This window comes from Labrus mixtus, chromosome 16 (genome assembly GCF_963584025.1).
Source record: "Labrus mixtus chromosome 16, fLabMix1.1, whole genome shotgun sequence".
Classification (NCBI taxonomy): Eukaryota; Metazoa; Chordata; class Actinopteri; order Labriformes; family Labridae; genus Labrus; species Labrus mixtus.
Window position 1 is genome coordinate 1,315,439 of NC_083627.1, and position 21,084 is coordinate 1,336,522.

A 21,084-nucleotide genomic window follows, 5' to 3' on the forward strand; every position below is an offset into this window, starting at 1 on the left:
ACTTTTGGTACCCAGTGCTACACCTTTATTCAATTGGTGCCAATAAACACTTAGATTGTCTGTTCAGCTCTGCTTACTTTTAATAAAGATATTTATTTCTACTTTACTGACTTCTTGTTTATCTGCAGAGTTATGGAAAGTGGATCTTCATCATGGGTTGGATTGATAGTGAACCATTTAAAGTATTGTTCAGATCAGCAAAGAGCCAGTGGATTAATTTCCGTGAGACACCGGGACAACCCAAGGAACTTGTTGAGGATATTGGGATCAGGCAGTGAGTATAAGCAGTGCAACGTTTATATACTGTGACCAGTGCCGGTGCATAAGCTGTATGCACGAGACCGCTACGATCTCTGTGCACGTAATTTAACTGCTGCTTTATGTTTCCTGTTCTCCATTATGTTCTCCTCTACTTTTAGTATTGTCTTTTTACATGTTCTTTTGTAATATTAAGTAACAAAGAGTAAGGTCTCTTAACCAGCTTTTTGTGTGTCTTGAGATAACACTTGTTATGAATTGGTGCTATCCTGCAGAATTTCAGCAGCTCAAATGTGAAAACGTCTTATTTTACATCAATCTCTTGTAGTGTTAGTTTATAGAATGAACCACCTTTGTTACACTATTGTGTGAATGTTCCAGTCCAGTTTTTCCAACTTGTTCTTCAACCTCCAAAAGACATGAACTTCCCTTTTATTCTTTATTTTTTCACAGTCCTACATATTGCAAGTATGGATCATCCCCTGTAACTCTTCATATGAACACTGCAGTAACTGACAGTAAGTCACCTGATTAGATATGATACTTTAGCTTGTCAGTGTTCGTTCTGTGCGTCAATGAATCCGGGTTTGTCCAAAAAAAAGTACAACTGATTAATAAATGAAACAGCTTATTGTGACCAGTATTTACTTTATAGTTGAGTGACCAACTCCTATTGTCATAGTCATTATCTTAGGTAACAGAAAGAAGCTATTATGTAAGGGACTTAATTGCCAAAACCAACCCATACCCCATCCTTTCTTCCAAATTCCTAACAAAAGTGGGACCACTTCACAACATCGAACACAACTTCGGCCTGTTTGTTTGGAAAATGTGTAGGTATGAGGACTTGTCGCCTTTCATATAGTTTAGGAAAACTCTCCCAGAGGTCATAAAAGTGGGTTGGAACAAAGATATTCAGTACCCAGTAACCTGATTCATCATATATACTGTCCTGTTGCCTTTAGATACCTATAGGTTTCAGTGTACATCAGACATTGTATGAATCAGCAATGGATAATAGACACTACAATGAATTTTAAACTCTGACTATTGTCGACCTTCATTTTAGTCTCGGAGCCAACTCAACAGTGGATGCCTCAGATAATGGTGCTGTAATTGTGTTTTTTATTTAACTGTTTTTCTTTTCAGAGACAAACTTCAGCTGCACATATCACTCTCTTCCAACCTGTGAGGGATGTCTGCTGTATACCGTCCACAGCAGAAACAACAACAATTTACTTCCAATTATGAACATCACCAACCCCACAACAATTCATGAGGTCAAAGGCTATCGAGCTTTTTACCTGATGGGTAGGAAAACCAAGAGAGCAAATACCTCCTTCTATATCCAAAACATTTTTCATATTCATTTTATTTTATTTTTTGTATGTTTCCAGCTAAAGAAAACCACGTCAAGCACTATGACATGATGCATACCATGAAGCAGGCGAGGTGTCTTGGTTTCACAGGAGAACCAGACTTCATCTACAACCCTGAGAATTGTGCGTGACCTTCATAACTGTCTGATTAAATAAGGAAATTGATTTGTGTGATTTTGGACCACCATTTATTTTTTCTCTCTCTTTCTCTTTGCAGCTCTCTGCAGTAATGACGATGATAATGACGATGATGATTGAAGCTATTTTAGGATGAAGTCATAACAAACATCCGGGACAAACAATGCAAGCTTCAAATTGTGGAAGTAAAAAAAGAAAAAGAAAATGTAAAGTTAGTGGACTGTGTCTTTTTTTCAAACTAATATCGTGTTGGTCTGAATAATATGTTTTGTTTTTGTCAAGACATATTTGCAAAAAGAGGAATGGTATCATATTTGGGGTTTAGATTAAATGTTAATACACATTCAGATTTCACCACTTACCTGTATAGTGAATGTACTCATGGCTGAGGCCAGCTGTCACTCACAATGGTTGTCCACAGAGTGATCCCAGGAAATCCTGAGATCCCAGGTTGAAAAATCCTGTGTAGAAGATGTAGAAAGGTGTAGAAAATCTTTATTGTAAAAAATGTATCATCTATTTCCTGAGCTCTCCTTCCAATCGTGTCCTGTCAGATACCCTCAAAAACATCACACTAGCAGCCAACATACAGCACTTTGTTCAATCAACTACACGTGTGATTGTTGACATAAAATTTAAATGCACACCCACTGGAAACAACTCTTCTTCATCTTTTGAACACCTTGGTTTTATTGTGCACTCTAAAGCCCCAGTTGTTGTTTTAATCATTTACAGACCACCCAAACCAAACAATGTTTTTATCCAGGAATTTTCTGATTTCTTATCATATTTTATGTCCAGATATGACATGGTTCTTATTTTAGGTGATTTTAACATTCATGTTTGATGCCCTACTCAGACTTTTAGCACTGATTTTATGGACACCTTGGCTTCTTTTAACATCACTCAGGAAGTCCAAGTTCCTACACACTCAAAAGGTCACACCCTTGATTTGGTTTTACACCACGGTCTCATCCCAAACAACATTGAAACTAAGGATATCCGTGTGTCCGACCATAAACTGGTTTTATTTAGCATGGTTTTATCATTTTTACCTGTTCTCAACAGTCAACCAGTCTCTCGTCGTGTTTTTACACCTACCTCAGCTGGACAAGTGCAATTTTAATTATTTTAGATTTAAGTGTGGCATTCGATACTGTAGATCATGTCATTTTAATTGAACGTCTCGAGTCCTGGGTTGGTCAAGGGCACTGCACTTAGCTGGTTTTATTCCTATCTTTTAGACAGACCCTTTGCGGTCACCATAGGTAACCACTCATCCTCCACCTCTTGTTTTACCTGTGGTGTACCACAAGGTTCGATTTTAGGCCCACTCTTATTTTCTATTTATATGCTCCCACTCAGTAAAATTATGCAGCGCCATAACCTTTCTTTTCATTGTTGTTTTCATTGTGGACAACACACAAATATACCTTCCGCTGAGACCTGGTGACCAAGTAAGCCTAGCTGCTGCTTTTAACTGTCTCGAGGATATAAAATGTTGGATGGCTCAAAGTTTTTTACAATTAAATGAGTCAAAGTCAGAAATCATACTCTTTAATTATCCACACCAAAACATCAGCCAGATTGAAAGTTCCCTCGGTCCTCTCTCCGCTAACATCACACCCATTGCAAGAAATTTAGGAGTCATTTTTGATTCAGACCTCACCTTCAACCAACACATCCAGAAAGTTGTCCAGTCCTGTTTCATCCACATCAGATCCATTTCAAAAATTAAATCAATTCTCTCACCTGCTGACCTGGAAAAACTAATTCACTTATTAATCTTTTCTCGTCTAGACTATTGCAACTCCCTTCTCTCTGGTATAACTCATAGTACACTTTCCCGCCTCCAACTGGCCCAAAATGCAGCAGCTAGGCTTCTTACTGGTTTTATCAGACGACATCACATCACTCCTGTCCTTGCTTCCCTCCACTGGCTACCTGTCACTTTTAGAATTGACTTACTGATCACTTTTAAAGCTTGTCTTGGCCTTGCCCCGAGTTACATTTGTGAAATTTTAACCCCCAACCAACCTTCTCGTGACCTCAGCTCCTCAGGCAGTGCCCTTCTGGTTGTTCCAAAGTCGAGGCTCAAATTGAAAGGAGACCGAGCCTTTGCGATCAGAGCCCCTCGACTTTGGAACAACCTGCCTGAGGAGATAAGGCGGGCAGAGTCAGTGGCATCTTTTAAATCACTTCTTAAAACTCACTTTTATAGACTTGCTTTTATGTGATTTCTCCTTTAAAAATCTATCTCTTCCTTTTATTAATTCTACTGCTCTTAAACTTTTTATCTTTCTCTTCTTTAAATGTTTTAATCTTTAAATGCATTCCTTCCTGTATTAATTTTACTGCTCTTAGTCTTTTTAAATTCCTACTGCTTTTATCTTTTAACTCTTCAGCTCTCTGTTGCTTTATTCATTTAACCAATGTTCCGTTTATCCCTTCTTTTTATCTTCATTCTGTGTTTACAGCCTGTGATGTGATGTCTTCCCACTCTCCCTCAATTTTAATTTTGTTTTCTCCTGATTGATTTTAAACTAATTTTCCTTCAGTGTACTGGACTGCCTCTCTATACCTGCCTGTTGACTCCATATCATTCCTGTTATTTGCATTTTTTACAATTTTGCCCTCTCTGTTGATCTCTGTTCTGTTGTGTTTTTGCTGTATTTGCTCTGTCTGTCACAGCACTTTGAAAACATTTGTTTTTAAAGGTGATAAAATAAAGAAAGATCACAAAGGAACACAAACGTCAGCCTGTTTGTGTGAGTCCGCCTTCTCTCACATGAAAATTACCTTGTGGCCTTCCTACACCTTGAATCCAACTCCTTATGCCCTGAGTATGAGAATCTTGCCACCTCCTCCCGGTGCCAGAGGCGTGTTTGTGTGTGGTTGCAATGCTCTAACTGGACTGGTAGATTTTGGAAAACTGGCAACTTTAAAAGAAAGTCTTGGTTCAAAGAGGATTGGGCCCCCTTGTATTAGACTGTCCTGTAATGAACTGTTTACTCAGTATATTTGTTTGTTGTAGGCAGCCAAGGACAGGTCAACAATTCTGTTAAAGTCTGTTGTACAAATAACGAAGTGACCTTTGGAAATTCTACAAACATTGCTTACTTAACTCTGGGAGATACATGTAATAGGAATAAGTATGAGTACTCAGGTACTCGAGTAAACCGCAACCGCTTCAGCTCAATTCAACATCCATGCAGCAGGTGCAGCGAGCAGGATTACAACAACAACTGCTTTATGGCATCTACGGTAACTCTTTAGGGACGCATTACTCCAAAGCCCTCAAACTCACGATCACCACGAGTCTTAATATGTGTCTGTGGGACGGACAGTGCAGAGATTTCAGGGTGAGAATGATGTGAAACTGTTTGTTTGGCCTGGTAGTATTTGAGCAGCAGGAAAATGCTTGTTGAGATACAAGATCTCCTTTTCAAGAGAGTCCTGGCCAAGAAAGCAGCATCAAAGTTTCAGACAGAGGACAAAGACAGACAATAAAACAATATTACATCACTTAACGAATCAGAAGCGTCCATCAGAGAAATGTGTATACAGACCTCAAATTATCCTTTAACCTGGTTTTAAAATCTTCCAATCTAACGGACTGCTCTATTCATGATTCTGAAAATGTATTAAAGAAATCATGTCACTTCTTAAAGGGATATTTGGGTATTTTTGAAGTGGGGTTGTAGGTGGGGGCAGCAGTAGCTCAGTCTGTAGAGACTTCAGTTGGGAACCAGAGGGTCACCGGTTCAAGTCCCGGTGCTGGTAGCTGGAGAGGTGCCAGATCACCTCCTGAGCACTGCCAAGGTGCCCTTGAGCAAGGCACCAAACCCCCTCCCCACCATCAGCTCAAGGAGCGCCCACAGTGGGCCGCTCCATCACTCTGTTCTTCTCTCCATTAGTGCATGTCCACAGGATCCTGTTTCTGCATGAGTGTGTATATTTCAGCCTATGTGTGTGTTCATGACTTACAGAGTGTAAAAACTGAAATTTGAATCTCGTATGAGTTACTTGTCATTAGTAAGTATATTAGCCACCAGAGCTGAGCTGAGCTAAGCTATAGATTGTAAGAAGACGGGTAAGTGTGCTCCATGCTATAAAATACAATGTTGGGATAAATGTACGCTACATTGAAAAAAGATCTCAGCACTTACTGTACGTTACTCAACATATCACTATTTATACATTTTTAAACACTGTTTGTTTGATTTCAACCCATATCAAATGATTTACTACAATCGATAACATGGAAATGAGACTTGAAAGAAGGTCTTTGGCGCTTGGACTCTACGGGGTAGTTGATGTGTTTGGAGAATGTAAAATATGAGCGTCAAGAGAATAAATCCCCCCATGGAGTCTAGACACTCGTGGTGGTGAAGACGGACGGTGATGGGGAGTTAGAGGGGCGTTAAAGACGCATAAGTCATGGCTGAATGCGTCATTTTGTGGGCTAGCAATCGATAGCATGTTGGATGTTACAGCGCCAAAGACAAAGGTGAGGCTATAGGTCAGTTTGTTTTGGCTGGATTCAGTCAGTCCTGGGAAGAACTGTATTCTTAGTGTATTTGTGCCTCGTGGGCAACACGGGACAAGTCAACATATCTGTAAATGTTTGATGCACAAGTCAAAGTGTCCTTTGAAGTCCTTCAAACACATCGTACCCTTGGATCTCCTTTTCATTCACAGTGACCTGATGTTAGCTTGCTAGACTGTTTAGCATCTTTGCCATTTAGCTAACACAAGTAGCTAGCATGGATTAAAGCCTTGAACATCAAATCGTAAGCTTTCCTCGTAAAGGTTAACCAAATGTGTTTTAACATGTCTTATCTTTACAAATACAAATCTCATACTTGTTAATATTCTAAAATATGACACAAACTGCTTCTTTCTTTAAATGAGAGCTGGCAGCAGGTAAGACGTGGGACTTCAATAACCACTGGTATCCATATTCAAGCCATTGTAGACTGTCCTTTGATGAACTGTATATTCTGAGTGTTTGTGCATCATGGGCAAACGCAGACAAATCAACAAACCTGTAAATGTTTGATGCAAAAACAAATCATGTGTCGTGGAGACATCCTCCAAACACATGACAACCTGAAATCTCCTTTTAACCTGCAGAGAGAAGGTTAAAGTGAAGTATTACTTACCCAACTGTGGGAAAAAACACAAACAAAACCACTGAATTTGTAGACTAATTTTGTGTTGCATTTGTTTCATCCTAGAGATTGTTCCCCAATCATAATTTCTGGTAAAAATCATTTTTAAAGAAAACATAAGAACCATGATAAATTAAGTTGTTGACAGCAAAACAGATTGTAACTAATTCGTCAACAAGGCCAAACGGTGACTAAATGTGTGATTTCAAAACTGTTTAACCTCTTTGCTATAAAGGTAACACAAGTAGCGAGTAATGATTGTAAGCCTTTACCATCAAACTGTTGTGATTTCTCATTGTACTTTAACTAAAGTAATGTTTGTAGATGTGTTTGCCTTTACAAAAGTAACCATAGACTGTTTTTATCTTCATGTCAAGGTGTACAACTCTTGGATGAAAACCTCTTTTGTTAAGCCCTAGCTGTGACTCCTCATTGTTGTGATATCACAAAGGTGGGAGGAGGGAAATATTGCTTTTCAACTTGTGGACTTAAAAGTAGAAGCTGTTGATGAAAAATCCTTCATGTCAAACCCCAGAAGACTTGGAACGATGCCATGAGCAGCTTAGATAAAGGCTCAGTGGCTCTGTGAGGCTCAGTCATTTAGCTTTCCCTGAGCAAACCTTCATGTCTGGTGGTTGTTTCACCTTATATTCTGAAAAACATTCTCCATAGCATCATGAATCTTTGGTTCAGCAGTCTTTTTCTGTTGGTGAGGTTGTTTCTTAGCAGCTCGGCTCTGACAACTGAAGAATGCAAACCCCAGGTCAAACCCTTTTCAACTTTCTAACCAGTAAGCCCTCTTTTACTGCTCACCTGGGTTATTGGATTAGCTAATGTGATAGGGTTGACAAAGAATCTGATCAAAAACTTTGCTGAAAAGATTACAGTATTTACCTGTTATGTTACCCAGTACTACACCTGATTTTGCATGGTGGGTATCTACTTCTCTGCTTTTGTGTTCATCTACCGATGTAAGGAAGGTGGAAAATCATTTCTGAATACTCTGATAATGCAATATATGATGCCTTGTTTCAGATAAACCATGAGCCGGTGGGTTGACTTCTGTCCATGGTTATGAGGCCCCATCATATGATTGTGGATGTGGGGATCAGGCTGTGAGTATACAACAGTGCCTCATCATCAAACAATAATTAAAATAACAAAAGAAAAAAGAAAAAACACTCTAAAACACGTTAAACATCTGCTAAATGTAGTCAACTTTTATTATGAAATAAGGGATCCACATTCACTTAATTCCTAGTCACTTCACCTTGATTAACTGCTAAGCCTAACCATGGAGATTTTCAAGTATGGCACGTATGATTCATATTTTTTCATTAATGGGTGTTTGATGTAAAATAAACACAAGCAGCCTTTAACTGTTAACCAACCAGCTATTTTTGCTAGATGCTTGCTAGCAAAAAAACATGGAGTCGAAACCTTCATGTATTCCTTCCTACTAAAATGCTGCCAGTACATTGTACATGTGACCAACAGGCCACAAGTACAAAGTGTTATCAGTGTGATAAGAGAAATGTAAAATTTGAATATATATTTTAAATTTTAAATAACATAAAGCTTTTGTTGAGTTTCTATTTTTGTCATGTTCTTCATCTTACATTTCTTACATTTTGTCCACAGACCTATATATGTCCCCTCCTCATCAACCCCTGTCTCTATGGAGTTAGATCAGTCTCAATGTTCACAAATGCACACAGAAGGATTCACAAATGTATTTCATTGCACACACAAATATATGATATACATATGTATTTAAAAAACACATTTGTATCTTGTTACATTTATATACAGACTGTTCAGTCTGCATTTACAAACTGTTTGTCATTTGTGAACCTCACTGCATTTGTGTGTGAGACTTTTGAGACTCCCCTGCTGTGGTTAGATTCACAAATGCATTTTTTTTTCAGCAAGGAAATGTCTGTAGCCAATCAGATGTCTACTTCCTATTCAGTCAATCACAGTAGCGTGGATTCAAGGGTATGTTTTAATGTGATCACTTTAGCGTTACATCTGTGCATACAGCATAATGGAGATCACAAAATAGGAGGTGAATTGAGGCAGTCATGTAATGAACTGAATACTCAGTGTATTTGTGTATCCTGAGCAGCAATCTGTAAATATTTGTTGCACAAAGAGTTCTCAGAAAAGCAAACACAGCACACACCCCCCCCGCCCCCCCCCCAAATAAATAAAAGAAAATCAACAGATTACCCCTTTGTGTACATTGAAAATCCTAGACCACTTGGAACTGTGCCTTGAGCAGCTTCTATAAAAGCTGGATGATGGCTCTGTGAGGGCCAGTTATTCAGCTTGGAGAAAAGCTTCCTACCTTGTGTTTTCATTGAGCGATACTCTGAAGCTAACCATCTGTATCATCATGAATCTGTGGTTCAGCAGTCTTTTCCTGGTGGTTGGGTTTTTCATGAGCAGCTCAGCTCAGTCAGTTGAAGAATGCAGGCTTCTGGTCACACCTCTTCCTACTTTTGAACCGGTAAGACTCCTCTGCTTCTTAATGGGTTTTTAGGTGAGCATTAGTATTAACGATTTAAGTAGTACACATATCTTTGAATCTCGTTTCAGTTTCTTCCTCCCTTTCTTTAGGATAAGGATCAGCAACAACTTAACACTTAAAGACAAATTCTTTGCAAATTCTTGAAAGCAAAGGTTAACAACCTTCCCCTTACGTCACTTAAAAATATGGTTACTTATTTCCAATGTGACTTCCTCAGCATAATGTTGATTGATATGAACAATATGATCAAAGACTTTTGGTACCCAGTGCTACACCTTTATTCAATTGGTGCCAATAAACACTAAGATTGTCTGTTCAGCTCTGCTTACTTTTAATAAAGATATTTATTTCTACTTTACTGACTTCTTGTTTATCTGCAGAGTTATGGAAAGTGGATCTTCATCATGGGTTGGATTGATAGTGAACCATTTAAAGTATTGTTCAGATCAGCAAAGAGCCAGTGGATTGATTTCCGTCAGACACCGGGATACCCCAAGGAACTTGTTGAGGATATTGGGATCAGGCAGTGAGTATAAGCAGTGCAACGTTTATATACTGTGACCAGTGCCGGTGCATAAGCTGTATGCACGAGACCGCTACGATCTCTGTGCACGTAATTTAACTGCTGCTTTATGTTTCCTGTTCTCCATTATGTTCTCCTCTACTTTTAGTATTGTCTTTTTACATGTTCTTTTGTAATATTAAGTAACAAAGAGTAAGGTCTCTTAACCAGCTTTTTGTGTGTCTTGAGATAACACTTGTTATGAATTGGTGCTATCCTGCAGAATTTCAGCAGCTCAAATGTGAAAACGTCTTATTTTACATCAATCTCTTGTAGTGTTAGTTTATAGAATGAACCACCTTTGTTACACTATTGTGTGAATGTTCCAGTCCAGTTTTTCCAACTTGTTCTTCAACCTCCAAAATACATGTCTGAACTTCCCTTTTATTCTTTATTTTTTCACAGTCCTACATATTGCAAGTATGGATCATCCCCTGTAACTCTTCATATGAACACTGCAGTAACTGACAGTAAGTCACCTGATTAGATATGATACTTTAGCTTGTCAGTGTTCGTTCTGTGCGTCAATGAATCCGGCTTTGTCCAAAAAAAAGTACAACTGATTTATAAATGAAACAGCTTATTGTGACCAGTATTTACTTTATAGTTGAGTGACCAACTCCTATTGTCATAGTCATTATCTTAGGTAACAGAAAGAAGCTATTATGTAAGGGACTTAATTGCCAAAACCAACCCATACCCCATCCTTTCTTCCAAATTCCTAACAAAAGTGGGACCACTTCACAACATCGAACACAACTTCGGCCTGTTTGTTTGGAAAATGTGTAGGTATGAGGACTTGTTGCCTTTCATATAGTTTAGGAAAACTCTCCCAGAGGTCATAAAAGTGGGTTGGAACAAAGATATTCAGTACCCAGTAACCTGATTCATCATATATACTGTCCTGTTGCCTTTAGATACCTATAGGTTTCAGTGTACATCAGACATTGTATGAATCAGCAATGGATAATAGACACTACAATGAATTTTAAACTCTGACTATTGTCGACCTTCATTTTAGTCTCGGAGCCAACTCAACAGTGGATGCCTCAGATAATGGTGCTGTAATTATGTTTTTTATTTAACTGTTTTTCTTTTCAGAGACAAACTTCAGCTGCACATATCACTCTCTTCCAACCTGTGAGGGATGTCTGCTGTATACCGTCAACAGCAGAAACAACAACAATTTACTTCCAATTATGAACATCACCAACCCCACAACAATTCATGAGGTCAAAGGCTATCGAGCTTTTTACCTGATGGGTAGGAAAACCAAAAGAGCAAATACCTCCTTCTATATCCAAAACATTTTTCATATTAATTTTATTTTCATTTTGTTATGTTTCCAGCTAAAGAAAACCACGTCAAGCACTATGACATGATGCGTACCATGAAGCAAGCCAAGTGTCTTGGTTTCACAGGAGAACCAGACTTCATCTATGACCCAGAGAATAGTGAGTAACCTTCAAACGTGTCCAATTAAATAATGAAATTGAGATCTGTGATTTCAGACATAACTAAATTATTTGATTGTCTTTCTCTTTACAGCGTTGTGTATTAAAGGAAAAGAAAAATGAAGACAATAGAAGCCCATCTTCAGCTGAACTAAACTGAAATGTTGGAAGTAAAGAAAGTGTCTTAAAACATTACATTTGTGGATTGTGTTTTGTTTAATCTCATGAATACAGAATGGATGGGGATGAAGGGGTATCAGTATAGATGCTGTTTAAGGTTAAAAGGACAGGTGCATGCAGGTTTGGTACCAGCCACAAGAAGTTAGTTATTGTGCAGCAGAAACACAGTTAATAGAGCTCTTCAAAAATACAAGGCAGGGTTGTCACAGTCGGGTGGGGTAGGGGTCTGATTTGTTCATGATTAATTGTGAGATTGTATTTTATTTATTACTTTATTTACTTTAATTTGTGTACATGACACAAGTGTTTCTTTAAATTATTTTGGGTTTAATTGAAAATCAATTAAATCAATCAATCTGGTCAGATCTAGTTTAGTTTATTAGTTTATTTTAATCAGGGACAGATTACGGTTTATGGACAGCTTGCCTGAACAACGTACCCCCCCCCCCCCCCCCCCCACCCTCTTGCTCCCTATCCCTCTTCCTGCATTTTATCCCATCTCTCCCCCTATCCCTTTCCAAGCCCGGCGCAGTCTAGACCTGTGAAGGCTGTTTCGTCATGAGCCGGGGATCCAGCCGAAGATTTCTGCCTTTTAATGATTGATTGATTGATTGATTGATTGATTGATTGATTGATTGATTGATTGATTGATTGATTGATTGATTACAAAAAAAACATTAGTCTCAGAAGAGAAGAGATGCCTTGTACTAGATTTAGCTAACTAGCCAATTTCCATCTGTTGTCCCTGGGCAGAAGATGGCAAGAGCAAAATACAAATCAACCAGTCATGCATGCACACACACACACACACACACACACACACACACACACACACACACACACACACACACACACACACACTCATAAAAAAATTCATAAGAGTAAAGAAAGACAGAGAACAACATACAGATATTAAAACATTATGTTAGAGTTTCCCTGAGATGTGAAAGGTTGTGGAGATGACACATTAATGCTGACAAGACTGGTTACTTAAAATGGTTAAAAATACATTTTTTGATTTCACGGGTGAATGTGCAGAAGTTTGAGCAAAGATTATTCCATTATTTAATGGCTTTAATAGAAAATAAAGATTATGCTAAAGTGGAGCCACGTTTGGGAATACTGCAATCTCCATTTGAGGCAGACCATGAAGCTCTGCTTATGTGCTCAGAGAGAAGTTTCACAAAGCTCTTCAATGATGAGGGCGCAGCATCATGGATTATTTTATACACTAAGTGGACATCGGAATACAAAATTAATTTGTCAATTTTATATTTATCAAGTATATCACATTGATGATACTGTTGTGGTTTCCTGTCCAGAATTTTAAGGGCTTGTTCATGTAGTGACCTTATGGGTTTTAAGACAGTCCTGTTTTCTTGAGACCAACATGATATAAATAAATGAAAGTAAGAAAAAATGAGAGCATTCAAATACATTTGAGACACTCCCACTGTTAGTGAGTTCCTAATATCTCTAAAGTTTGCTATGTTATATTTTACTTTATGGCACATCTAGTAGGTGGTAACCTCATCACTGTGTTCCTCCCCCAGTGTTATTTCAACACGTTGGTAACAAACAGAATAGTTTAGAACACCTAGAGATAACAGACAGAATTTTGCTTACACGTGGCATCATTGTTTTATTGCCACTATCAAAGCATGCAAAGTTTTTTTCTTCATTTGTCCTTTTGTATACAACTTCTGACTTTTTCTTAGGGTAAATAATTAGTTATTATCTGTCTATTTAGATACTAATGTGACTTTTTGAATTAACTCCAATTGGTCATTGAAGTTGTTTTTAAGAAGCATTTTTCAAGATCCGAGATACATCAGACTCTTAAATGCCCTGCCAGCCAAAACTGAACAGTTTATATTGACTGGTGCCCCAACTGTTAATACGAGGAAAGTTATGGTCAACTCTATAACTAAACATAGATAAACGCTACATTTAATAGTGCCCCATGTTAATAGAAAACATCCATATACCTTCATATGTATTAAATTGACAAACAATAGCTTGTATAAAATACAAACTTATAAAGCATTATTAAATTCCAAACATTGTGATAACAGCCCAACCAACTTTTGTTTGTTTTGTGCTTAGTTTCATATCGTATATTGACTGGTGCCCGTGTGAGGCTCAATTATATTGTTTCAGCTGTTAATTGATAGACTTTCACAAACTTTGTCTTAAAATAAAAAAACAATAGCTTAAACACAATAATAAAATCCCAAACATAGTGATAACAGCTTACCCATCTTTATTTCAGTTAGGCTTTTTATTCAACTATGTGTTTCTATCTATATTTATACTGTGAACATTTATTGGTTTCAATACGGCACTGTGCTTTAAATTCAGAGAGGCTATGTAGTTTATTTGCGACTAGTATATGAGCTTATGCAACCTAATGCTTTGGTAAGTGTTGCCCTATGCTGTTGAATCCGCTAAGTTTAAATGTGCCACTGCATGAAGTGTAGTGTCCCTACTATCAAGCACTCGGACCTGGGACATGCCAAGAAGCAGGCGAGGTGTCTCGTGTAGCATGTGGGCTAATTTTTTTTAATTGTGCATTTAAGTCAAATTTAAATTAGGAAGAAATAAGGTAGGTCTCTAGGAGCTCAGATGTGAATACCAACAAAATCCAAACACAGGTAAATTTAAATAATAATTATTGTATTTCACATAAAAATACTTCCAATATAACAAAACAATAAGTTCAAACAACCAACATAAATATCCTCTTAATCAAAAAAACTCTTCTTGGGTCCATCAAAAAAACAAAAAAAAGGTCAATGTCTTTCGATCCGTGTTCGAATGTCTTTTTAGATCCTACCAACTTGTAGCAGGGTAGATCTCAAAGGTTTTAGCTCGCCATCTCCACGGTGTAAGGTTCATACACAAAAAACCTGACCTATATAAAAAAAAGGTCATGAACAGTGATTTAATTCATTGTGCATTCATTGAAATACAATTCTACAATTCACTTATCAGACTCTTTTATCCAAAGCGACGTACATCAGAGAGTAAGAACAACACAAGCAAGGATCTAGAAAAAAGTGAATAATGTCAGTAAGAGCAAACGATCAGCTTTGAGTCTGATTGGACACACAGGTGCTGACAGGAAGTGACCAGAGGCAAAGCACAACATTGAGGGCAGTTCTTGAGAGCTCTAATCAGTATAGAAACCATCTTATAAGTCATCGTTATCAAACAAAAACCATCGTCATTACCATCATCATCATCAATAATATGGAGACCATCATCTTTAAGTTAGTAGGTATTCATGAAAGAGCTGGGTCTTTAGCTTTTTCTTAAAGGTGCAGAAGGACTCAGCAGATCCAAAGCTACCAGGCCTCACAGCAGCAGCAGAAGGACTCAGCAGATCCAAAGCCACCAGGCCTCACAGCAGCAGCAGAAGGACTCAGCAGATCCAAAGCTACCAGGCCTCACAGCAGCAGCAGAAGGACTCAGCAGATCCAAAGCTACCAGGCCTCACAGCAGCAGCAGAAGGACTCAGTAGATCCAATGCTACCAGGCCTCACAGCAGCAGCAGAAGGACTCAGCAGATCCAAAGCCACCAGGCCTCACAGCAGCAGCAGAAGGACTCAGCAGATCCAATGCTACCAGGCCTCACAGCAGCAGCAGAAGGACTCAGCAGATCCAAAGCCACCAGGCCTCACAGCAGCAGCAGAAGGACTCAGCAGATCCAAAGCTACCAGGCCTCACAGCAGCAGCCACGCTACCAGTCCAGTCCTTGCAGGTATCTCGCAATAATTCATCTTATTGTTTGGTCTGTCTGCATTTTCTAAATCCAAGTGTTGAAATCATGCCTCCAAAGAAGATCAACGTGGAGGAGGAATTTATTTCACTTTCTGTATTACATGAGCTGCTTGAGCAACAAAATACTTTTTATAAAGACCTATTAGAGCAACAGGAAAAATCCTTCAAATCATTCGTTCAGATGATCATGGATTCCAACAATAAACTAATTGACAGTTTGAGTGGTGAAGTCGGTAAGATTACTCAGAGCCTTGAATATTCACAAGCAGAAATTGAAGACTTAAAGGTGGGATACAGCACCTCTCTGGATTGCTGCAAATCAGTTAACAATGACCTTGCTGACATCCATTCCTCTGCAACCAACTTGACGAACAAGATGGATTATTTGGAAAACCAATCCAGACGTAATAACCTTCTGTTTGATGGTATACCAGACTCCAAATCTGAAACCTGGCATGAATCTGAGACCAAGGTGAAAAACCTCATATCAGAGGAACTAAAGATGGATCCCTCGCTCATCGAGTTGGAGAGGGCCCACAGGTCTGGGAAGTTTGATGCTGAAGGGCGCCCTAGAACGGTGGTGGTTAAGCTCCTCAGGTACAAAGATAAAGAGGAAATCCTCAAAAGGGCAAAAAATTTGAGGGGCACCAAGCTCTACATTAATGAGGACTACTCGGAAACAGTACGTCTTAAAAGAAAGGATCTTCTCCCTCAGCTTAGAGAGGCAGAAACACAGTATACCTCAAATATGACCAGCTGATTGTGCATCCTCCCCGCCTTGCCCCATCCAAGAAATTGTTTCTTTTTGTGGGGTTATTCAGTGTGTTTTTAACTACTTTTGTGTTTGAATAATGGACTTGGTTACTTCCTGCAATCTCCAGTTTAAAGGCACCTCTTTCAGGATAACAGGTATTTCTTGCCATATTCGAATGCTGATCCTGATTTAAACTGCACTGATTTTAAGCAAGGCCCTATTCCCTGTTCCTATTATTCAGAAGATACCTTTAAGTCTCTCTGCATGGAGAAAAATATAACTAATGATAATTGTTTTTCCTTGTTCCACCTAAATACTCGCAGTCTACCTAAACAATTTGATAGTCTTATTGACTACCTTTCTGTACTCCCTATACATTTTTCAGTAATTGGTTTGACTGAAACTTGGCTAACCAGCCAGAAAGTGTCTATGTTCTCTATGCATGGTTATCATTACTATCCTTATTTTAGACTGAATCGAAGTGGAGGTGGTGTATCCCTCTTTGCTAAGGAGAACATTCAGTCTTCCCTCCGAAATGATCTTGTTTCTTTGGTTGAAGATGAAGCCGAGGCTGTCTTCTTAGAGCTTGTGGAGCCTTTCTCTAGAAAAAAGGTTATTGTTGGCTGCATTTATAGACCACCAAATTCCAACTTAAATCGCTTCATTGATTGTTTTTATCATGCTCTAGGTAAGAATGCAAACGAGAAAAAAACATGCTATATTATGGGTGATTTCAATATCAACCTCCTGAATAGCCAATCATCACAATTTATTGACCATCGTAATGCCTTGTCTTTTGTCCCTCTCATAACCAAAGCAACAAGAATTACTGCTAGTAATGAAACTCTGATTGATAATATATTTACAAATTCCACTTGTGTCTCTGGGGCTCCTGATATTTTTTGCTGTGACTTATCTGACCATCTTCCTGTATTTTATTTTGAACCCTCAATTGCCAAAGGTACTCTTGTTAATGAGTTGGTTCTCAGAAATTTTAGTGACAGAAATATTGATATATTTATTGACAGACTGTCTGCAGTCAGTTGGTCTGTGGTTGAAGATGAACATGACACTCAACTTGGGTATAACATCTTCCATGCTATATTTTTTAAGATCTTTGATGAGACTTTTCCATTTCAAAGAAGAAAAAATTCCACCAACCCAAGCAAAACCTGGTTAACAAACAGCTTAAAGCGTTCTATTGCCAAGAAGAATCAACTGTATCGGGACTACCTTACTAATCCCTCACCCCTGTTTTTGAAACACTACAAAACATACAGAAATAAATTGAATCACTTACTGCGTTCATCTAAATGGAAGTTCTACGAAAATAAATTTTGTGATTATCAGAAAGGTATGAAAACTACATGGAAGATCATTAATGAAATTATTAATAAAAATACTGTCAACGCTAATGTTCAAAGTGAATTCAAAGGGGATGACAAAATTATTACTGATTCTTTTGAAATAGGCCAATGAATTTAATAATTGTTTTGTGAATATTGGTCCTTCGCTTGCAGACAAAATGTCACAGATTTCATTATCTATCTCTGGTATTAAGAGACCCTCCTCTTCCTTTGTATTATCTCCCATCAGTGAATCTGAGCTTGTGGATGTCGTTAACAAACTCAAATCAACTGCTCCAGGTCATGATCAGCTGAAATCTTCAATATTTAAAAAATGCATTCCATACATAACCAAACCAATCCTTCATATTTTTAATCTTTCTCTTGAAACTGGTGTATTTCCCGATCAATTAAAATGGGCTAAAGTCATTCCCCTCTTCAAAGCAGATGATCCATCCCTATTTTCCAATTACAGACCGATATCTATCCTTCCGTGCTTTTCTAAAGTTCTGGAAAAACTAGTCTACATCCGCATGTTTAAATATTTGAATGACAATAATATTCTTTATACACATCAGTATGGATTCAGAGAAAAACATTCAACTTCGATGGCCCTGACCCAACTCTTTGACAACATTACTAAATCTCTTGACAATAAGGAAATCACTCTCGGTGTGTTCATTGACTTATCAAAAGCATTTGATACAGTCAACCATGATATTCTAATGCAGAAACTTTCTCATTATGGTTTAAGTGGTAGAGATCTGTTATTCATAAGTTACTTGTCAGTAAGAAAGCAATTTGTAACCTGGAATAATATTTAATCTGATTACAGTTTAATTTCTTGTGGGGTGCCACAAGGGTCAATCCTTGGTCCTTTACTCTTTCTTATTTATATTAATGATTTGTATTTGATCTCAAAGAAAGCATTTTTCATCTTGTTTGCTGATGATTCCAATATTTTTCTATCTGGTAGTGATGGGCAAAGATTGGTGTCTGAAATGAACAGTGAATTAAGTAAAGTTGACACCTGGTTTAAGGCAAACTATTATCACTCAATACAAAAAAAAGCTCATACATGTTATTTATACCCAGAAACCTACAGACCAAATTTACTTTTCCCAATGTATATATTGCCAATAATATCTTAGAAAGGGTAACCTATCCATACATCTCATACTGTAACATTTTTTGGGCTAGCACCTTTAAAAGCAACCTCAACTGCATTTTTTCTCTGCAAAAACAGTTCATCAAAATGATCACTTTCTCCAACAGATTTAGCAGCTCTACTCCTTTGTTCCAGTCCCTACGAATTCTCCCCATCTTCCACCTAAACCAGTTTCAGTTATGTATTTTTGTTTTCCAATCAGTCGACAACTTACTCCCCGTCTGTTTTCAAGATATATTTCAATTCAATTCTCAAATCCATCATTACAACACAAGGTCAGCCAACTTACTTCATTCTGCATTTATCAGGACATCATTTTCTCAATTCTCCATCAGATTCAGAGGACCTCATTGTTGGAACAATTTACCCAATCATATTAGAAACAGCACCAGCTTCAACTTATTTAAAAAAACAAACCATTCATTTCCTGCTTGGCCAATTAACCAATGCGGCATCATAATCTTTCTCTGCCATAAGAGCTTATTTTACTTTTTCCCCTCTTCTTTAATTTGTCTCTTTCTTGTTTTGCTTTCTTTTACACCTTATTGAGTTTGTGTTCTTGTTAGCTTTATTGTTTTTCTTGGACTACATTAATAATATGTCTCTGTGTTACATGTTTCTCTTTAGGAGGGCCACTCGACGAGCCCCTCTGGGTTTATTTGGCTCCTCCAGCACATTTCTTTCAAAATGTATAGTTTGTTAATTAACTAATCATTATGTACTGTCTGTTTTTCCATTGATCTATTATGTTTATGTTTTTTTTGTGCAATAAATAAATAAAAACAAAAATGTGGATGTTCATTTTCTTTGTGTTAAGCTCATTAAATGAGTAGAAGCAACACTAAATGCATTTAAATATGAAAAATGGAGATGTTAAAGGAGTAGAAGCATTATTAAATGCATTTAAATATGGATGAATAGAAATGTTGTAAAAAGAAATGTTAGCTTGAAAACGAGCCTTGTGTTTTCCTGCTAAGAGACAATTAATCTGGAAAGAATGTTGAAAAATAGAAATTTGGCATAATAAACTCTGATTGCCATTATATCTATTTGTTCTTTTCATTAAATTAGTAGCTATAGCTGGGTAATTAAGATATGGGGTTATAGTATCCTACTGGTAGAAGTGCACGCTGACATTTGGCCCTCTGGTATGAGGATAACATTTTTGTGGCCCTCCCTATCATTGAAGTTGCCCATCCCTGTTGGGGAATGTACCGTGCGTCGGAGAAGCTGACTAAAGTTATGAGGAAGATCCAGAACCTGTTTGGACTGATTTATTCCTTCACATACACACGTCGCTTACACTGGTGATGTCGATGCTCAGGCTGAATTCCTATTGGCCGAGACAGCGATCTTTTTTCTCCTCACCTCGTTTCACCTTCAGAGCTCGAAACACGCAGATTCTCAAGAAGTTGATGAAAAACATAAATGTTTGAAGTTGGACGAAGCTGAAGACTTCACAGGTCACAATGAAGACTCTGGTGTTTGTGTCTCTCGTGGGATTATTCCTCCACGACACGACGGCAGGTGAGTTCAAATTCATTGAAGACGATTTAATGGAAAGAGGGAAATGTCGCATGTCTTTATAAGGATGGTTCTTTGACTACAAACACTTTCACATTCTCTTTGATAAATAAACAATAAAACTGTCTTAAATGTTTTTACCTTCTCTCCAATATGTATTTTACTTACTTTTCAACATCTTTATATGCTTCAATATCACTGTTTTGCCCTTGTCCCACACCCGAACTTCACATGTTCAACAATGAAAATGTAGTTATAAATCGTGATTAATAATATCAATGTTGATGTACTTGTGTTAAGTAACACTTAAACAATGAAAAAACATGTTAGTATTTTGTGTGTAAATAGGAATTTTTACTCAAAATATATCTGTCACACAGTTTAACCGTCATTTCCACCACACTGCAGGAATAATACTTCCAGTTTTTGGTATGCAGGTGACACTTGGCATTCATCGCTGGCCACAGACTCCATGACTTCACGTTGTTCTATAGAAAACAAATATCTTCAGAAATGATCTGTCATTTAGTTTAAGTTCTTTAGTTTAGTTTTTTCTAATTGAGTTTTTCTCCGCTGGCTGATTGTGCAGCTCCACTCAGTCTACACAGCTTCTTAAACTGTGCTCCATATACTGTTCAATAGTTTTTCTTTGTTGCTGTCCTCCGACACTGTCCTTTCAATACTCAAATAATAAAACCCGCCTACGTGAGGACTAGTCATGAGATGTCAAGAAGTCAATAAAAAATCCACTTAATGAAACATATCTGTCAGTGAAAGTCAGGGGCATGACTGCATCACTTGAATATTTGACTTGTTGAATAAATAATTTCA

At 37.8% G+C, this 21,084-nt stretch overlaps 3 protein-coding genes across 8 annotated transcripts in view; all 3 read left to right on the forward strand.

Annotated features, from left to right (window-relative positions):
* The window catches only part of LOC132991113 (uncharacterized), a 113,884-nt gene extending 111,909 nt beyond the window's left edge, over positions 1-1,975 (forward strand). For all 3 annotated transcript variants that reach the window (XM_061059735.1, XM_061059733.1, XM_061059734.1), the window contains 5 exons: positions 129-274; positions 712-776; positions 1,408-1,569; positions 1,656-1,760; positions 1,855-1,975. In XM_061059735.1, coding sequence (XP_060915718.1) covers positions 129-274; positions 712-776; positions 1,408-1,569; positions 1,656-1,760; positions 1,855-1,895 — 519 coding nt within the window. In that variant the 3' untranslated portion in view covers positions 1,896-1,975. The remainder of the gene's footprint in view (positions 1-128; positions 275-711; positions 777-1,407; positions 1,570-1,655; positions 1,761-1,854) is intronic.
* A 5,493-nt stretch (positions 1,976-7,468) lies between these two features.
* Positions 7,469-11,693, forward strand: LOC132991119 (uncharacterized). Of its 3 annotated transcripts, none has more exons than XM_061059747.1 (8): positions 7,469-7,739; positions 7,985-8,064; positions 8,878-8,947; positions 9,863-10,008; positions 10,450-10,514; positions 11,146-11,307; positions 11,394-11,498; positions 11,593-11,693. In XM_061059747.1, the coding sequence occupies exons 2-8, from the start codon at positions 8,018-8,020 to the stop codon at positions 11,619-11,621; spliced, it is 624 nt and encodes a 207-aa protein (XP_060915730.1). In that variant the 5' UTR covers positions 7,469-7,739; positions 7,985-8,017; the 3' UTR covers positions 11,622-11,693. The 3 variants fall into 3 exon arrangements, with proteins under 3 accessions (XP_060915730.1, XP_060915728.1, XP_060915729.1); XM_061059745.1 differs by lacking the exon at positions 8,878-8,947 and adding an exon at positions 9,365-9,461 and having other exon boundaries at positions 7,470-7,739; XM_061059746.1 differs by lacking the exon at positions 8,878-8,947 and adding an exon at positions 9,368-9,461 and having other exon boundaries at positions 7,470-7,739.
* Positions 11,694-20,083: 8,390 nt separating this feature from the next.
* The window catches only part of LOC132991090 (major histocompatibility complex class I-related gene protein-like), an 8,986-nt gene continuing 7,985 nt past the window's right edge, over positions 20,084-21,084 (forward strand). For both annotated transcript variants that reach the window (XR_009676138.1, XM_061059698.1), the window contains exon 1: positions 20,084-20,256. Coding sequence is in view for 1 of the 2 variants with exons in the window: in XM_061059698.1 (XP_060915681.1) it covers positions 20,199-20,256 (58 nt within the window). In the remaining variant the exon portion in view is untranslated. The remainder of the gene's footprint in view (positions 20,257-21,084) is intronic.

Coding starts and splice junctions, on each gene's coding strand:
- LOC132991119 (XM_061059745.1), top strand. CDS start 8,018: ATGGTTATGAGGCCCCATCATATGATTGTGGATGTGGGGATCAGGCT. Junction 8,065..9,364: donor GTGGATGTGGGGATCAGGCT/GTGAGTATACAA, acceptor TCTGTGGTTCAG/CAGTCTTTTCCTGGTGGTTG. Junction 10,009..10,449: donor GAGGATATTGGGATCAGGCA/GTGAGTATAAGC, acceptor ATTTTTTCACAG/TCCTACATATTGCAAGTATG.